This window comes from Dasypus novemcinctus, chromosome 23 (genome assembly GCF_030445035.2).
Source record: "Dasypus novemcinctus isolate mDasNov1 chromosome 23, mDasNov1.1.hap2, whole genome shotgun sequence".
Classification (NCBI taxonomy): domain Eukaryota; kingdom Metazoa; phylum Chordata; class Mammalia; order Cingulata; family Dasypodidae; genus Dasypus; species Dasypus novemcinctus.
This window is the reverse complement of record NC_080695.1, coordinates 63,045,857-63,062,921: the sequence shown is the minus strand read 5'-3', so window position 1 is coordinate 63,062,921 and position 17,065 is coordinate 63,045,857. Positions and strand designations below refer to the sequence as shown.

Below are 17,065 nucleotides of genomic sequence, written 5' to 3'. Positions count from 1 at the left end.
ACTACAATTAAAAACACTGACAACAGAACGAGGCCGGCCTCATTCTGACAATTGCTCAGGTGCAGGGGCCACACTTGGCGCCCTGGCCAGGCCCCCTTGCTTGCCAGTGTACCTGTCCCCCAGCTGCTGAGTGGCGGCTGCGAATGGCTCCTGTCTCCTCCTTCTCGGGAGGTGCCTTGCTTTTGGCCCCTCTGGCAGCCCACACCAATGGGTGGGAGTACAAAGGGCCGGCCCCTTCCTCCAGATGGCATAGACTCAGTGCAATTCATGATCCGGAGGCCGCCGGGGAGGGGGTCAGGCTGAGGCTGGGCCCTGCTGAGCTCCTGCCCCTCATGCCCAATTCCTGACCCGCAGGGAGATAACACACAGGACTCTTTCCAGCCGCTGCATTTTGGGGGCAGTCTAATATTTATAGAGCCATAAATACCTGCTACCCTGTTGTGAAGGGCACAGAAGGTCCAAGACCTGCTCCAATCCCACAGCAGCTCCCGGCAAACGGTCCTCCCTGCCTGTGGCTCCCCCTCCCCCAGCGCCACCCTTCCTTCCTTCCGCAGGCTCTGGCACTCAGGGGCTCCACGGCTCCCGCACTCACTGCACACTCACCGGCTCCCGCACTCAGGGGCTCCCTTTCTGGGCTTGGGGCTGTGGCTGGTGCACCGTAAATGCATTTACAGGGCAGGCGCCTTCTCCCCCCCTCTCCTGTGAAGAGGCCCTTTGTCCCTGGCCCACCAGTGAGGAAACATTTAGGCTACTCCAGGGACGCCCTGGTGAGAACGCCTCAGGGGGGAGATGGGCGAGTGAGTGGGGTGGGTGCCTCTCTGGTGGGAGCGTGGAGGGAGCGGGGGCAAAGGCCACGTCTGCAGGCTGAGAGGCTCCTTCTTGAGAAGGGAGAAGGCCAGAGCCCCAGAGAGCTGGAGGCCACCCCTCGTCAGGGGAGAAGACTGCAGCGTCGACGGCGAGCTTGCCCAGTGCCAGGGACGCTGCCAGGTGGGACGCCCAGGTGGGACCTCAGGGTCCCTACTCCCTGTGCAGCGCGCCGTCGAGCCGTGGGACTAGACATCCTCATTGAGTGAGCGTCAGTTCCAGAGCCAAGTATCCTGGGAGCTCTGGACCGCCCCCTCTCTCCCCCCCGCCTGGCTCCCCCCGGAACCCCGGGGCCTCGGCCGCTCACTTGAACTGCGGGATGTCCCTGCACAGCTCCACGTTGGGGCGCCGGGTCCGGCACTCCAGCCTCGTCTGTGCCACCTTCAGCGGGCACTCCTTGGCCATGATGGACCTTTCCAGCATCATGATGATGTTCTCCGCCTGGAAGATCTCCTGCAGCGTCTGTGGGGACATCCGGTGCAGTCACCACCCAGCGGCCCTTCTGGCCTCACCCCTCCTTCAAATTCCAACCAGACTCTTCAATGACCCCTTCCCCAAGAGCCTCAAGAGGGACCAGGAACCGGCTCTTCCTAAGGCCACTTGGTGGAGAAGCAGACTCTGTCCCCTCTGATCACCCACAGGCTGTGAACACTGGGCAGGGGCAAGGACCGAGGTGGCTCTGCTTTTCATTTTAATCTCCAGGGTCCCCTGCTTCCCAGCAGTTTGCCCATCAGTAGCCAATGGGAAGGAAGGAAGAGAGGGAGGGTGGGTCTTTACAATTAACACAAATAGTTAATCTCTAAATCCACCTTATTCTGAATTTATCTGGATTGTTCTTTTTTTTTTAGGAGGTACTGGGGAATCGAACCCAGGACCTCGTACCTGGGAAGCAGGTGCTCAACCACTGAGCTACATCTGCCCCATTCTGTCTTCTTAAAATTCAGAGTTTTCCTCCTAATCAGAACAGTAAATGGGTCAGTAAATAAATGAAAGGAAGAGAGGGAGAGAAGGGGGAGGAGGGAGGGAAAGAGGGAGAAAAGGAAACTCAAATTTTTCTACTTATCTGTTTAAATATTCTTCCAATGTGATGCCACCATGTGTGCAATCATTTCTTCATTGACTCGCTCTTTAATTTACGGATTCATCGAATCGACTTGTTGATTTACCAACTGTTTATTGAGTGTCTACTAAGTGCCAAGCACTCTTCTGGGCAGTGCACATAGCAGGGAACAAAACAGACTCAAGACCTGGCCCCCGTGGAGTTTACCTTTTAGTGGAATATTCACTCATTCATTTATCTGTTTACTCATGTATTGAGCACCTACTGTGTGCGAGGTTCCTTGACAAGAGCTTTCTTTTAGCTCGAGTTTCTTCCACCTCCTCTTGTTAGAAGCAAACACTTACTAGGTGCCTTTAGTGTGCAGGACACTGGTGGGGGGACACGGTCACAGAAGCGGCACCTTTTCAGTTCTCAGGGACTCCCACGAGCGTGGTCACGGGGCCAGGTACCTGCGACAGTTCTCAGCTGTTTGCTCAGGGCCAGACACTGCCCTAAGACCGTCCCATGGACGATCTCACTGGAGGATCCAGCCAGTCTGGGGAAAGTTCTAGTCATAGCCCCTGATTTTTAGGTGAGGAAACCGAGACTGCTGTTCCCTTATCAGTTCTGGGAATGCGGCTCCCAAGGGGCAGAGACCTCGTGGGCTGGCGAGGGGCGGGGGCAGGGGACAGCCTTGACCTGCAGGTGAAGGAGGAAGCAGAGATGTGCTCGGTGCCCCTGGGCTGGCCTTGGCTTCTGAGCTGTGAGCTCCCGGGGAGCCAGGGCCCCAAATTCTGGGATGGCTCTGTGGAGGAGTGCCCCAGGTCCTGTCTGCAAAGTGGGGGTCTCTGATGCCTCCCGCCTGACAGGCAGGTGCTGACAACCAGGGGGGGACGGGAGGACGTGTACGGCGGGCTTTTGCTTCACGTGCGTCATCTCGCGTGCTCCTCCCAGCAGCCCTGGGAGGTGGGAGGCAGTGTCCCCCCCGCTTCATGGGGGAGGAGCTGCAGCAGGTAGAAATGAACAGTCTATCAGGGGATATGAACCCAGGAATATGCCACTCCTGAGCCCGTGCTCTGCGGAGTGCGGTGTAGTAAGAGTTAAATGCCCTGTGAATGCTAGGTGGTGGTAAAAAAAAAAAAATCTGATCTAAGCATTTGGGTTTCTTTTTAATTATCTCTTGATTTCCACAGTGGCTTGCTGGTCAGTAATGGGTTAGAATCAGACCCTTCTGTTACAGAATTAGCAGATCCACCCCAACAGAGCCATAGGCATTGTACCCAGCACAAGCCCTGCAATCTGAAGCCTTCATCCCTGGCAAACTCCTACTCATCCCTCAAGACCCAGCTTAGCCATCACTTCCTAGAAGCCTTTCCAGAACCCTTCGGCTGAATGAACCTACTCCCTCCCTTCTGCTCACACCAAAAACACAGCACTTATCCTGTAGGGCAAGGATTCTATTTTTCACATTCTTATATCTCCTAATAGACTTAGAGCTCCTCAAAGAGTTGGGAATCATGTATTTCATATTTTCTTACTTGGTTTAGGGACATGGCAAATTGTCATAATAGCAATTTAAAAAAAAGTCTAAAGAGGTCTCCGTCTCACACCCATTCTCCAGGTCCTAAGTCCCCACCCCAAAGGCAACCGTTGTTCCCAGTTTCTTGAGGACGCTATATACCAGCTTTTTCTTTTTTTAAAATACATCATTCTGGGATATTTTTTTGGTAACGTTCTGTATTTCTGACAACGTCCTATCTTGGAGATCATTCCAAATCCACACATATATCCACCCTGTTGTGTTTTAATTGCGTTTTAATTGCTCTTTCATATTCCATAGAGTGGTACGCCAGGGTTTATCTAACCAGTCCCCTCCTGGTGGACATTTAGGTTATTTGAGGCCCTTTTCTACCCAAAACAATGCTACAACAGACATGAATGGAAAAGGATGCCTCACAGTTACCCGTGTTTGGTCCAGTCGGTTGGTACTGCAGAATTCTAGAAAGATCCATGTGGACAGGGACAATGTAGGAAAGCTCCCTGGAGCAGGCAGGATTTAAACGGGGCTTTAGAGGAATGAGCAGGGCTTAGACCTCACAGTGCAGGCAGGGTCTGTGGTGATGGGGCAGGATGGAGAGCAGACCGTGGGCGGCTCAGGCTGCAGGGGCCCTGGAGCTGCTGGGTTCCCAGCGCCTGGTGGAGCCCAGCGGGAGCCAGAGCTGCTCCTGGCGAGGTCAAGTGGGCCCCACTGTTAAGACCCTGAGCTAATCTGGACTCTTCTTGTAAGTCAGCGTGCCACGGGGCAGTGGGCACGTAGTACTCAGAACTGATTCCCAAGGAGCGCCAGAGAGGAAAAGTCATTTCCTTTCCAGTCCTCTGTCAAACACTCAGTTTAAGAGAAGGTCTCCATTGAATGCTAATGTGCCTCTGGTCTTCCTAAAAGATTTATTTATTTATTTATTTCTCTTCTCCCCCCCCGCCCCCCCCCCCCCCGGTTGTCTGCTCTCTATTTGCTCCTTCTTCTTTGTCCGTGTCTGTTGTTGTCAGCAGCACGGGAATCTGTGTTTCTTTTTCTTGTGTCATCTTGCTGCATCAGCTCTCCGTGTGGGCAGCCCCATTCCTGGGCAGGCTGCACTTTCTTTCACGCTGGGCGGCTCTCCTTACGGGTGCACTCCTTCCGCGTGGGGCTAGGGGACACCCCCGCGTGACAGGGCACCCCTTGCGCGCATCAGCACTGCGCATGGCCAGCTCCACACGGGTCAAGGAGGCCCGGGGTTTGAACCGCAGACCTCCCATGTGGTAGACGGACGCCCTAACCACTGGGCCAAGTCCACCACCTTTTTATCTTTTAAAGAGAGGAAGAGCAGGCCTCAAGATCAGAGTCTTCTCAGGCCAGTGCTTCTGAACCCACGCGTCATCACCACCTGGGAAGGTGCTTGAAATCCTGACACTCAGGCCACCTCCCAGATCACCCAAGTCGGAGTCACTGGGGTGGCACCCGGCATTACTAAGTCCCCCAAGCCATCTGCATTTGCAGCCAAGGCGGAGAACCACTCCTTAAGACAACCGAATCCGGGCAGATGTCAGAAGAGTGCTTCGTCCCCGTGTGTGTGTGTGTGTGTACCTGTGTGTGGGGCATGGGTTTATACGGCTGCCTTCCTTTTACACCACTGACATAAAGGTTCTGTATGAGGAATCAGCAGACAAGAAAACAACAATCAGCTCAACAAGCACATTTCACGAGGGCTCAGGACAAGCAGTGATCAAGGGAGACCTGGGGGGAAGCGGACTTGGCCCAGTGGTTAGGGCGTCCGTCTACCACATGGGAGGTCCGCGGTTCAAACCCCGGGCCTCCTTGACCCGTGTGCAGCTGGCCCATGCGCAGTGCTGATGCGCACAAGGAGTGCCCTGCCACGCAGGGGTGTCCCCCACGTGGGGGAGCCCCACGTGCAAGGAGTGCACCCTGTAAGGAGAGCCGCCCAGCGCAAAAGAAAGTGCAGCCTGCTCAGGAATGGTGCCGCACTCGGAGAGCTGACACAAGATGACGCAACAAAAAAAGAAACACAGATTCCCGTGCTGCTGACAACAACAGAAGCGGACAAAGAAGAAAACACAGCAAATAGACACAGAGAGCAGACAACCGGGGTGGGGTGGGGGAGAGAAATAAATAAATAAATAAATCTTTAAAAAAATAATAAAAATAAAATTAAAAAAAAAAGTAGTAAGGGGGGAAATGAGGAAGACCAGAGGTACATTAGCATTCAAGGAGTGACGCCACACACACGGAGAGCTGATGCAACAAAATAACGCAACAAAACAAGACACAGATTCTGGGTGCCGCTGACAACAATACAAGCAGACACAGATGAACACACAGTGAATGGACACAGAGAGCAGACAACTGGGAGGGGGGGAAAGAGGAGAGAAATAAATTAAAAAAAAAAAAAAAAAAAAGGGAGACCTGGAGAGCGTGAGTGCCCAGCGCACTGGGGTGTGGGTGCAGGGACCTCCATCCAGCTGGAGGGCGGGGGCCATGCAGCCTTTCTGGAGGGCCAGCCAGGGCGCCCAGATCAGACCAGGGGCCGCCACTCCCAGCCGTTCACTCCTGCGCAGGTACTGGAGGAATCTCCACACAGGACCTCAACAGAACAGGTCCCCGTGGCTCTGGGGTGGACCGGCCCATGCGGAGGGGAAGGCGAGTAGAGGTGGTGGAGACAGCGGCACGGAGCACCGGCCGTGGGTGTTTCAGGCAGCGCCGGGTGGGGGGAGGACGGAACTAGAAGGAGCTCTAGCACCAATCCCACTTGTGAACATTCAAAAGCGTGCACACCAATTTTCCAAGTACAGCTTATAAAAACCCATTTGAACAAAAAGATCCCTATTCAACAATCCAAATGATTGTCTCTGGAAGAAAGGGGGTAGCTAAGAAATGAACCAGGGGCTTGGCACTCTTATCTCTCTTCACCTGAGGCCAAAGAGGGAAAACACCTACCACCTTAGGAGACGGGCAGCTTCCTTTTAAAATAACCCCTTAAGCATCACGGTAAAGACCACTGATTCTCAAACTTGGCTGCATGCTGGAATCACCTGGGGAGTTTTAAAAAATGCTAAAGCCTGGGGCCCATCCCAGAGGCTCCCATCTCATTGATCTGAAGTGCAGCCTGGATAACTCTATTGGGATTTTTCAGAAGCTCCCGGGTTATTCCAAAGTGTGGCCGGGATCAGTCATCACTGGTGCAAGTGACATAGAGATGTGGCAAAAAATGTGACGCCCCAGAGCAAAGGAGATGGGCTGATGCCCTCGTTAAGGACGTGGCGTTTTAAGTCAAGGCTGTCCGTCCTGGCAGGAAGCCCCAAGTGGGGTAAAGGGAGGAATTTCATCTCCAGCACTGGCCCGGCGAGGGGGGAGATTTTTCTCTTGAGCCATGCCTGTGGGTGTCCAGCCCACCATGGACTCGGGCTTCCAGGAAGGGGCCTGGAGCAGCCTGGGGATAGCTGATGTGGACAGAGCTTGGAAACCTGGAACTCTGCCTCCCACCATGGCCCTGACACTCCAGGCCCCTGCCCCGGCAGGGAGGAAGCTCGGAGCACAGGCAGCCTCCAGAGGTGGGAGGCCCCAGCAAGTCTGCACACGTCCCTGTGCTCAAGGGATCCCAGAGGCCAGGTGCTCATGCACACCTGCGCGTGCACTCTCACACACACACACATGCACACGCAGAATGAGCACCTTGAACAATTCCACCTCCCCTCCCAGTCACCCCTCCCACTGCCCCACCTACTCCCAGAACGAGTGTGTCCACAAGCCACATCGAGCCAGGCCGGCTTCCGCAGGGCCTTTGCACGGCTGCCCCCACTACCTGGCAGCCACACGGCTCCTTCCCTCACTCCTTCAGGCCGTGCCTAAAATACTGAGGCCTCCCCTGACCATCCCATTTTGAACTGCAGCCCCCAAAGCAGCCAGCACTCCCAGTCGCCCCCCTCTCCTGCTTTATTTCTGCCAAAGTCCTTATGCATCTGCCGTACTATGTGTTTTATTCATTTATTTTGTTCATTCTCAGAATGTGAATTCCATGTGGGGAGGGACCCATCTATCCTTTGCTCACTGTTGAATCCCCAGGCCCACCCCAGTCAATGCCTGGAACACAGTAACAACAAAACAACTATAACAACAAAAACGGTAATAATAGCTCACACTTAAAACAGTGCTTACTGAGCACCAGGCGCTTTTCTGAGGGCTTTGCAAGTATTGGCCAAGTCGTACTTGCTCCATGGGCATTCATCCCCTAGATGGATGAAGACACGCCGTGGGGTGGTGGGTTAGGACAAGAGGGCATCAGATTCCCAGCTCCAGGACATCCTAGCTGGGTGACCTCACGCAAGTGTCCTAAGCTCTCTGAACCTTCCCGTTAACCAGGATCACACTCATTCCCCCTGCACCTGGAGGGGAGGCTTAGTGCCCAGCTCCAGGCCGGGCGGAGGAGCTCGGGAAAACCCGGAGCAAGGGGTTTAATTCCCTTTGCTGCCTCCCACGCAGAGCTGGGGAGGAGCACACACCTTCTCACTCACGCGATGGTGCCGTGCCCTCTTCCCAAAGCAAGCAGAGGTGTGCATGTGCACACACGCATGTGCCTGCATGCGCGTGGTGCTTCTCTCCAAACACAACCCAGAGTGCCACAAAGAAAGTCATCGTGTCCCTCCCACCTTCCCCCCAACCAGAGTGGCTCCTCTTACACACACATACACAGCTGGCATCTCGCGGCTGTCCCTGAGCTCTGAGGGCTGCTCTGGATCCCACCCCCAAGCCCCTCCCCAGGAACACGAACCTTCCTGTTCCCACAAAGCCAAAGACTTAGGGGGAAAGAGGCTCCTCCAGGGCACGCCCGGTTCCGGCCGGCTGGTGGGTGGGGCCGCCGGGGATTGGCTCAGGGGGTCACCCCATGGGAGGAGTCGCGGGCACCCTGGGCCTGGCAGCCGGCCCTGCCCACCCGCGAGCCCTGGCCTGGAGCACGAGCTCAGGCGGGAAGGGGGTGGTGGCAATGGGGACTCGCCTCTCCCCGCTCCCCAGCCCCTAGCTCTGTGCTCTGCCTGCAGCAGGCTGCCGCCACCCACGCTGGGAGACGGGGGAGGGCGAGTCCCAACCCTCCCTCATGCCGTCCTGCCAGGGCCAGGTCGCTTCATCCTGCTGAGCCCTGTGGAGTCCCACAGTTCCAAGTTCCAGCTCCTCCTTGTATCTGCCATGTGATCCTCAATGGGTCGCTTTACCTCTCTGTGCCTCATGTGCTCAACTTCTATTGAGCCCCTTCTAGGCACTTGCTCTCTTGTTTGTGAAAATGGGCATAATAATAATAGTAACCCACAGACAGCGTTGTTGTGAGGATTGAGATAATGTGTGCAAGTGCTTACGCAGTGCCTGCCACCCTCATGCCAGAAGCTCAATATGATGGGAGAGATTTTTCCTTGGGAATCATCTATCTTATTTTAAATGAAAGGCAATGGGGAACTCAGATTCATTAGACAGAACTGGCCTTTGCCGGCAATTTAGATTCTGTAAAGCAGGAGGATAGAGTCATTTCTGGAGAAAATAACTGCCTTTCCTAACAACTTTAGACTAAAACTGCCCTTCAAGAATTGATCACAGGCGGCGGACTTGGCCCAGTGGTTAGGGCGTCCGTCTACCACATGGGAGGTCCACGGTTCAAACCCAGGGCCTCCTTGACCCGTGTGGAGCTGGCCCATGAGCAGTGCTGATGCGTGCAAGGAGTGCTCTGCCACGCAGGGGTGTCCCTGCATAAGGGAGCCCCACGCGCAAGGAGTGCGCCCCGTAAGGAGAGCCGCCCAGCGCGAAAGAAAGTGCAGCCTGCCCAGGAATGGCGCCGCACACATGGAGAGATGAGACAACAAGATGACGCAACAAAAAGGAACACAGATTCCAAGTGCCGCTGACAACATCAGAAGCGGACAAAGATGACACAGCAAATAGACACAGAGAACAGACAACTGGGGTGGGGGGGAAGAAAAAAAAAAAGAATCAATCACACACACAGGACAGGTAACCCAACAGCCTGTTTCATAAAGAATGTTGTCTTTTATAGTCTCCTAACACATTTAAATGTTCTTGTAGATGCCAATCTAAATGGAGGCCATACTGTAGAAATTCAGGGCCAACCAGACCTCCTGGGTTCAAATCTGAGTAGCTTCCCTACCCACGACTTGACCTGGTATAAATTACCTAATCTCTCTAAACCTGTTTCTTCATCTGTGAAATGGAATTGCTAAGGCCTGCCCAGTAGGGCTACTGTGAGGATGACATGATACACCTGGCATTGAGGCAGCTTGACCTATAACAGGGACTCCTTTGGTACCCATTTTCCCTTCCCCTATAGAGCAGCATGAAAGACTACATTTCCCAGAACCCCTTGTAGTCCCAGTCCATGTGACTAATTCTAGCCAATGAGATAAAGTAAGAGCGTTGCCTGGGATTCCTGGGAAGTCCTCTTTAAAAGGGAGAGATTGTGCCCTTCGCTTTCTCTGATACCTTTCTGCTGGCTCAAACTCAAGATATGATGGTGGAGCTCCGGCAGCCCTCTTGGATCATGAGGTCCAAGAGTGAAAAACCAAATGGTGGGATGATGAAGCGGCCCGTGCCTCTGGTGACACCCCCAGCCATCTTGCCAGCTCTGGACTCCTATTGTGGAGAGGAAAGTAAACTTCTGTCCTATTTAAGCTGATGCTGTTTGGGGTTTTCTATTACATGCAGGCGAACCTAATCCTAATTGAGATGATGTATATAACTAAAGAGTTCATAGTAGATAGCTCTTTTTAAAAAAATCATTGTGGTAACATATATACAACATAACATTTTCAATTTTAACCACTTTCAAGTATACAATCAGTAGTGTTAATAAGTCACAATGTTATGCTACCATCACCATTGTCCATTACCAAAGGTTTTCCATCACCCAAAAGAGAAACTCTGTACCAATTAAGCATTAATACTCCATTCCCTACCCCCAGCCCTGGTATTCTAGAATCTTCTTTCCATCTCTATGAATTTGAATTGCTTTAGTTATTTCATATAAATGAGACCATACAATATTTGTCCTTTTGTGTCTGGCTTATATCTCTCAGATAATGGTTTTACATTCATCCATGTTGTAGCATGTATCAGAACTTTATTCCTTTTTACTACTGAATAATATTCCATTGCATGGATAGACCACATTTTATGTATCCATTCATCTGTTAATGGATTGCTTCTACCTTTTGGCAATTATGAATAATTGTTGACCATATTTCTGTTCAAGTCTCTGCTTTCAATTCTTTTGGGAATATGCCTTAAAGTGGGCATGTCATGTTACATGCTAATTCTCTCCTTATCTTTCTGAGGAACTGCCAAACAGTTTCTGATAGCAGCTGCCTCATTTTACATTCCCATCCACAAAGAAGGAGTGTTTTTATTTCTCTGCATCCTCCCACCACTTGTTATCTTCCATTTTAAAGTTAACAGCCATTCTGGTGGGTGTGAAGTGGTACCTTATTGTGGTCTTGATTTGCAGTTCCCCAATGGCTCATGATGTCATTGAGTGTCTTTTCATGTGCTTTTCAGTCATTTGTATCTCTTCTTAGGAGAAATGTCTGTTCAAGTCCTTTGAGCATTTTTTAAATTGAGTTGTTTGTCTTCTTATTGTTGAGTTGTAGCAGTTCTTTATATATTCTGGATATTAAGCCCTTAATGGCTATGTGGTTTCTAAGTATTTCCTCCCATTCTGTAGGTTGTCTTTTCACTTTCTTGATTATGTCCTTTGATGTGCAAATTTTTCCTTTTTTTTTCTTCTTTATTTTCTTTTAAATGTTACACTCAAAAAATGAGTCCCCATAAACCCCACCCACCCCACCCCTCCCATATCAACAACCTCTTCCATGCAAACTTTTTAAATTTTGATGAAGTTGAATTTATCAATTTTCTTTTGTTGCTTGTGCTTTTGGTGTCCAATGCCAAATCCCGGGTCATAAAGATTTGCCCTTATGTTATCTTCTAAGGAGGTTTATGGATTTATACCATATATCTAAGTCCCTGGTCCATTTTTAGTTAATATTTATCTATGATGTGAATTTTTGCATGTGGATATATTCCGTTTTCCCAGCAGTTTGTTAAAAAGACTATTCTTTCTCCATTGAGTAAAGTTGGCACCCTTGTCAAAAATCAAGAGGCCACAGATGGGAAGGTTTATATCTGAACTCTCATTTCGATTCTGTTTATCCATACGTCCGTCCTTGTGCCAGTACCACACTGATTACCACAGTTTTATAAAAAGTTTTTAAAAGGTTTGATTGGGATTGCATGGTATTTGCATATTAATGATATAAATACCAATCCATGATCACGAAATCACCCTTGATGAGGGTTTCTTGACCTTGGCACTACTGGCATTTTGGACCAGATAATTCTTTGTTGAGGGGGCTGTCCTGTGCATTATGGGATGTTTAGCAGCATCCTTGGCCTCTGTCCACTACATGCCAGTGGCAACCCTTCTTTCCCCAGTTAATGACAACAAACTATATCTCCAGACATTGACAGATATCCCCTGGGAAATGGAGGTGCAGGGCAGACTTTTAGACCTGTAAGCGGGGCCTACAGTCAGATCCATGGACAATTACTTGTATGTGAAGCCAAAAACCAGGGCTGCTTTTAAATGAACTGCATTTCAGGTGGGAATAAAAAACATAAGGAAAATGACAGTAAAGAAATAGGAGCAAGGTCCTATTACCTCATAACCGATATTTCCCAAGTCATTTTAGGTGGTGAACAATAAATAACACTGAATCATGCTGTGAGAAGGCTAGCCTCTTTTTAATTTTTTAACATCTTTATTGAGATACAACTTACTCATTCAAAGTGTACAGTTCAGTGGGTTTTAGCTGTCTAACCATCGCTATAATCCAATTCACCCCAAAAAGAAAGCTTGAACCCACTGCCTTTTAATTATTTACTCTAAATGAAAAGACCAATAATTCTAAGTGTTAGCTAGGTTCTGGAAGCCTCATACACTGCTGGTAGATGTCTACTTTTGTCAGCCTTTGGGAAACTGCTTGACAGTATCTACTAAAGCTAGACATGCGTCTCCTCCATAAACCAGCAGTTCTGCACCGAGGGACATACCCAAGAGAAAGAAGTGTTATATGTCCATCAAAAGACTTGTACAAGAATGTTCGAGAATGTCCGAGAATGTCCAGAACAACCTAAATGTCCATCAACGGGAGAACAACTACATTGTGGGCTGGCCATGCAACAACTCCACAACAAAAAGAACAAACTTCTAATAGGTGCACCACCCCAATAAATCTCACAGACTGAGGGAAGGAAGCGAGGCACGAGAAAAGAACACAGCTTTTATATGAAAATAAAATCCCTTTTATATGAATGCAAGAAGAGGCAAATCCAGTGGTGAGAGAAGTTGGAATGATGGCTCCCTTTGGGGAAAGGGCGCTGACCTGGGAGGGGTCACGAGGGCCTTCTGGAAGCTGGAAATGATCTAGGGCGAGTTTTCCCAACCTGGGCGCTGCTGTCTTTTGGGGCTGGATGACTGTCATGGGAGGCCGCCCTGTGCCTTGTAGGATGTTTAGCAACATCCCTGACCTCCACCCGCTGGATGCCAGCAGCACTCTGCACCCAAGTTGTGTTAACCACGTTGCCATCTGTCCCCTGGGAAGGTGACCTGCCCACTGAGAACCACTCAACTAGGTGGTGACAGCAAGGTGGACACAAATGTAAAAACTCTTAATTCTTCACACTGTACACTTAAGATGGATTCAGACCTGTCCTAGTGTGTTATGTTATACATTTTAAAAACGTTTTTTAAAAGCAGCTGTGTGAGGTCCATTTATCATCCATTTATTTATGTGTCTACATTTTTTTCCCTAACCAAACTGAGGCAGGGGAGTGCAGGAAGCCAGGGAAGGCTGCTCCTCAGCGAGGGAAGGCTGCTGGGCAGGACATGGCCGCGAGGCCCCGCCTGGACAGCCCGAGGGAAGGCGGCCACTGGAGAGCACAGCCATAACCTTCCAGCCCAAAAGCCCGCCAAGACGCTGGCCAAAAGGTCCCCTTTGAAACTCCCAGGTTCAAAGGAAGCCCTGGATAACGCCAAACAGAAAGGCCTCCCTATTGGTTCCCTGAAAGCTGACAGGCGAGGGTGGCAGCCAATCAGGCCAGCGAGGCGCTGAGATCCCGCCTTAATATGGGGGGGGCGCTTAGAAAGACCTGCCCCCGGCTGTTTGCACACCCCCACCCATGCCACACCCATGCCGCACCCATGCAGCTCGAGTGTCCGAGTGTCGGTTCTCTTTCATTTGCTTTACAATAAACTCTTAACTTGCCTGCTTAAAATATGGCCTGTCCTGAAATTCCTTTCTGTGACCTGGCCAAGAACCTAGAAACTCCGAGCTTTCCAGTAACAAAGCCTGAGGGCTGGGAGTCTACAGACCAGGGTTTCTCAGCCTCCGCACTACCGACCTCGGGCCGTCACTCTTGCACTTGGGTCTGTCCTGGGCACTGCCCACTAGATGCCAGTGGACAGCACATCCTCCCATTCATGACAACCAAGAACGGGCTCCAGACCTTGCCAAATGTCCCCTGGAAAGGGGGGGCGGGCAAAAGTGCCCCCTTCTGAGAACCACTGCTCTAAAAGTTGCCTATTATCATTATTACTATGGTGTGTGTGTGCGCGTGTGTGTGTGGGGGGGATTCCATATTAACCCACAGCACACACGCTGGTGCAAGGCCACCTGGATGCAAACCCCAGCTCTGCCATTTTCCAGCTGGGGCGGTGGCAGGGAGGACTGCTTTGGGCAAATCGCCTGTCCTCGGTTTCCGCATCTGTAAGATGGGCATATAATGGCCCTTCTTCCTATGGCGTAGGAGGGAAAGGTGAGTTGACCCAGGTAACACTCAGAACCCTGGCTGCGCACAGCACGGCTAATGTGTCTTTGGGTGCTTCTGTACCCTTGGGTTAAGAAGTAACACATAATTATGTTACTAAATCATTACGTAGATGCCTTTCATTATAAAATAGCAAAAAGTGAACACCTGAAATGACTGGAGCTGCCCAGAGTGGTCCCCCTGCTTATGGTTACTCTAGACTCCGCCTCGCCCTTGTGCACGATTGCTGTTGTGATGGTAACTCACCCTTGGGTCTCCTTACTCCTGGGCTGGGGACCGCTGCACCCCCTGTGCACCGTCCACATGGGACGGATGGAGGCCACTGCCCTTGGTTCTGGAGACCCCTATCCCGAATCCCTGTGACCCAGCTTTGCTATCCCACTCCCGTCCGCTCTCTTTAGGCCCCTTGTTTATTAATGAAGGAACCTGTGTTCAACTGCACCCCAATTATTCATTAGCACCCCGAAGTTATAAAATATTAGAATTGATGCCCCTCAGAGAGGCAGTTTTGGGCCATGGGGCCACAACGCAACCAATAAAACTTTTTCTTGTTGAAAGCCCTGTATCTCAGGAGGTGGCTTTATAGAGGCTTCTGGAGAGAACCCGATTCTGCTCCGTGCCGGGTCCCTTCTTTCTCTGTCTGGCAAACTAGACCAGGACCATCTGCCCTCAACCCTGAGCGTAACCGGCTGAGGGGAGACCTCCCCTGCCCCGGCACCCAGCACCCAGCGTGTGGAAAGGGTGAAGTCAGCACTGGGGATGGCATGCTGCCTCGGCTGACACCAAACCTGACTCAGCAGAGAAGTGCAGATAATGCTGCCTGGAGTTGAATCCCCCAGAGGCTTTCAAAGAGGGGGTGCGTTTGGCAGGATTGCCTGCCATGGAAAACTATCTGCCCGCCTGCTGTCTTGTGACGATGGGGAAAGCTCCTAGGGCCTGGAAATTATATTTGATGTGCAGGGGAAAACAAAATGGATTTAGCAGTTCCAGCTCACTCTAGCTCCTGGATGCTTTGTGCAACCTTGCAAATTTATTGTTTTCCAAATTGCATGGGGCCAAGGGGTTTCCAAGGAGATGACTGGCTCAGTGCAGCTTCCCCAGCTCAGGAAAGGGGGAGGGCAGCTTAGAATCCTTTTTCAAAAGGTGGGAGACTTCCAAATGCAGCCAAACCCAGGAGCAAGGGGGGCGGGGGGCGGGCTGCCAGGGACCTCCCAGGAATTCAGGTCGTGAAGCTGCAGACCTGGGGCTTCTCAACCTGGGCAGGGTGACATTTGGGGCTGGATAATTCTGTTGTGGGGGAAGGAGGTTGCACTGTGCCACGTAAGATGTTTAGCAGCATCACTGGCCTCTGTCCACTACATGCCAAAAGCCTCCCCCACAACCAAAAATGCCTGACCATTTCCAAATGTCCCCCGGGGAGCACCCGCACCCCCGGTCGGGAGCTCCTCCTCCGGAGATGGCTATGGAGGGAACCCCACTCACAAGGGCTTTGGTCCCGGGGTGGCCCAGCTGCCTTCAGACAATGCTGGACCAGTACAGACATGGGCTGCTGAGAGGGAGCCCAGGGTCAGAGGTCCTGAAAGTTCTGGAAGGGTCTGGAAAGGGGTGTGTGGGAGAGTCCCTGCTGGAGAGGAGGCCGGTGGGCCACATGAAGATTCATGGTAATGCGCTGGCCTTCAAGAGTCTCCTTAATACTTAACGTCAATTTTTAAATTATCTGTGTGTTGACTTATTGTAGCAGTTATGATATAGATAGAGTTATGAATTCCAAAAAATAGATATTGGATTATGTTTGTAACCTGGTCTGTACGTGGGCGTGATTAAGTTATGATTAGGGCATTGATTGGGCCACGTCAGGAGGGTGTTGAGTCCCCACCTACTAGTGATAAAAGACATGGCAAAGGACAGAGGTGGAGATTTGGAATGTTGGAGTTTGATGCTAGTCTTGAGCTAGAGCCCCGGGAAGTAAGCACACACAGGAAAGAGACGCAAGCCCCAGGAAGAAAGGCACTCTGAGCCCAGAGAGAAGCAAGGTCCGGGAAGAGAGGAACCAGGAAACCTGAACCCTGGCAGACGTTGGCAGCCATCTTGCTCCAATACGTGGAAACAGACTCTGGTGAGGGAAGTAACTTAACATGTTATGGCCTGACATCTGTAAACTCCTACCCCAAATAAATACCCTTCATAAAAATCAACAGACTTCTGGTATTTTGCATCAGCACCCCATTTGAGAACTAAAACACTTATTATTATTTTTTAATCTATCTTCCTTGCTAGAATGTAAGCTTCCTGAGGGCAGGGATCTTGTATCTGTTGCTAACTGTTGCATCCCCAGCACCTAACTACTCCAGCACAGGATGTGCTTGCGTCCTTCTACCAGACAGAGAGGGGCTTGGAAAACATTTGCTGCAGGCCTCCACTGGACTTGTTTAAGCCCAGATGGCTGGGCCCCACCCTTTCTTTTTTATCGACTAGGAGATTTCGGCCGATAACAGAAACTTCTCAGGCAGTTTAGGATCTCCCAGCTTTCCTGAGTGACTCACGAATCGGGCAGCATCCCATTCAGAAAGCAGAAGGGGGCTCCACAGGGAGCGGAAAGGGGCAGTTCAACGGGGAGGACTGGGAAGGCAAGGAAAGAAATGCTCTGACTGGCTGACGTTAAGTTTCCGCTTTACAAAGGGGGGCCTTACAAAGTGGGGAGCAGATACACAGTGATCGGTATGGCC

The 17,065-nt window shown here is 51.2% G+C and overlaps 1 protein-coding gene across 1 annotated transcript in view; it reads right to left on the bottom strand.

Annotated features, from left to right (window-relative positions):
• The window catches only part of TEKT5 (tektin 5), a 48,643-nt gene that overhangs the window by 1,088 nt on the left and 30,490 nt on the right, over positions 1-17,065 (bottom strand). Inside the window, exon 6 of the mRNA XM_004460712.5 lies at positions 1,172-1,326. Within this exon, the coding sequence (XP_004460769.1) occupies positions 1,172-1,326 (155 nt within the window). The remainder of the gene's footprint in view (positions 1-1,171; positions 1,327-17,065) is intronic.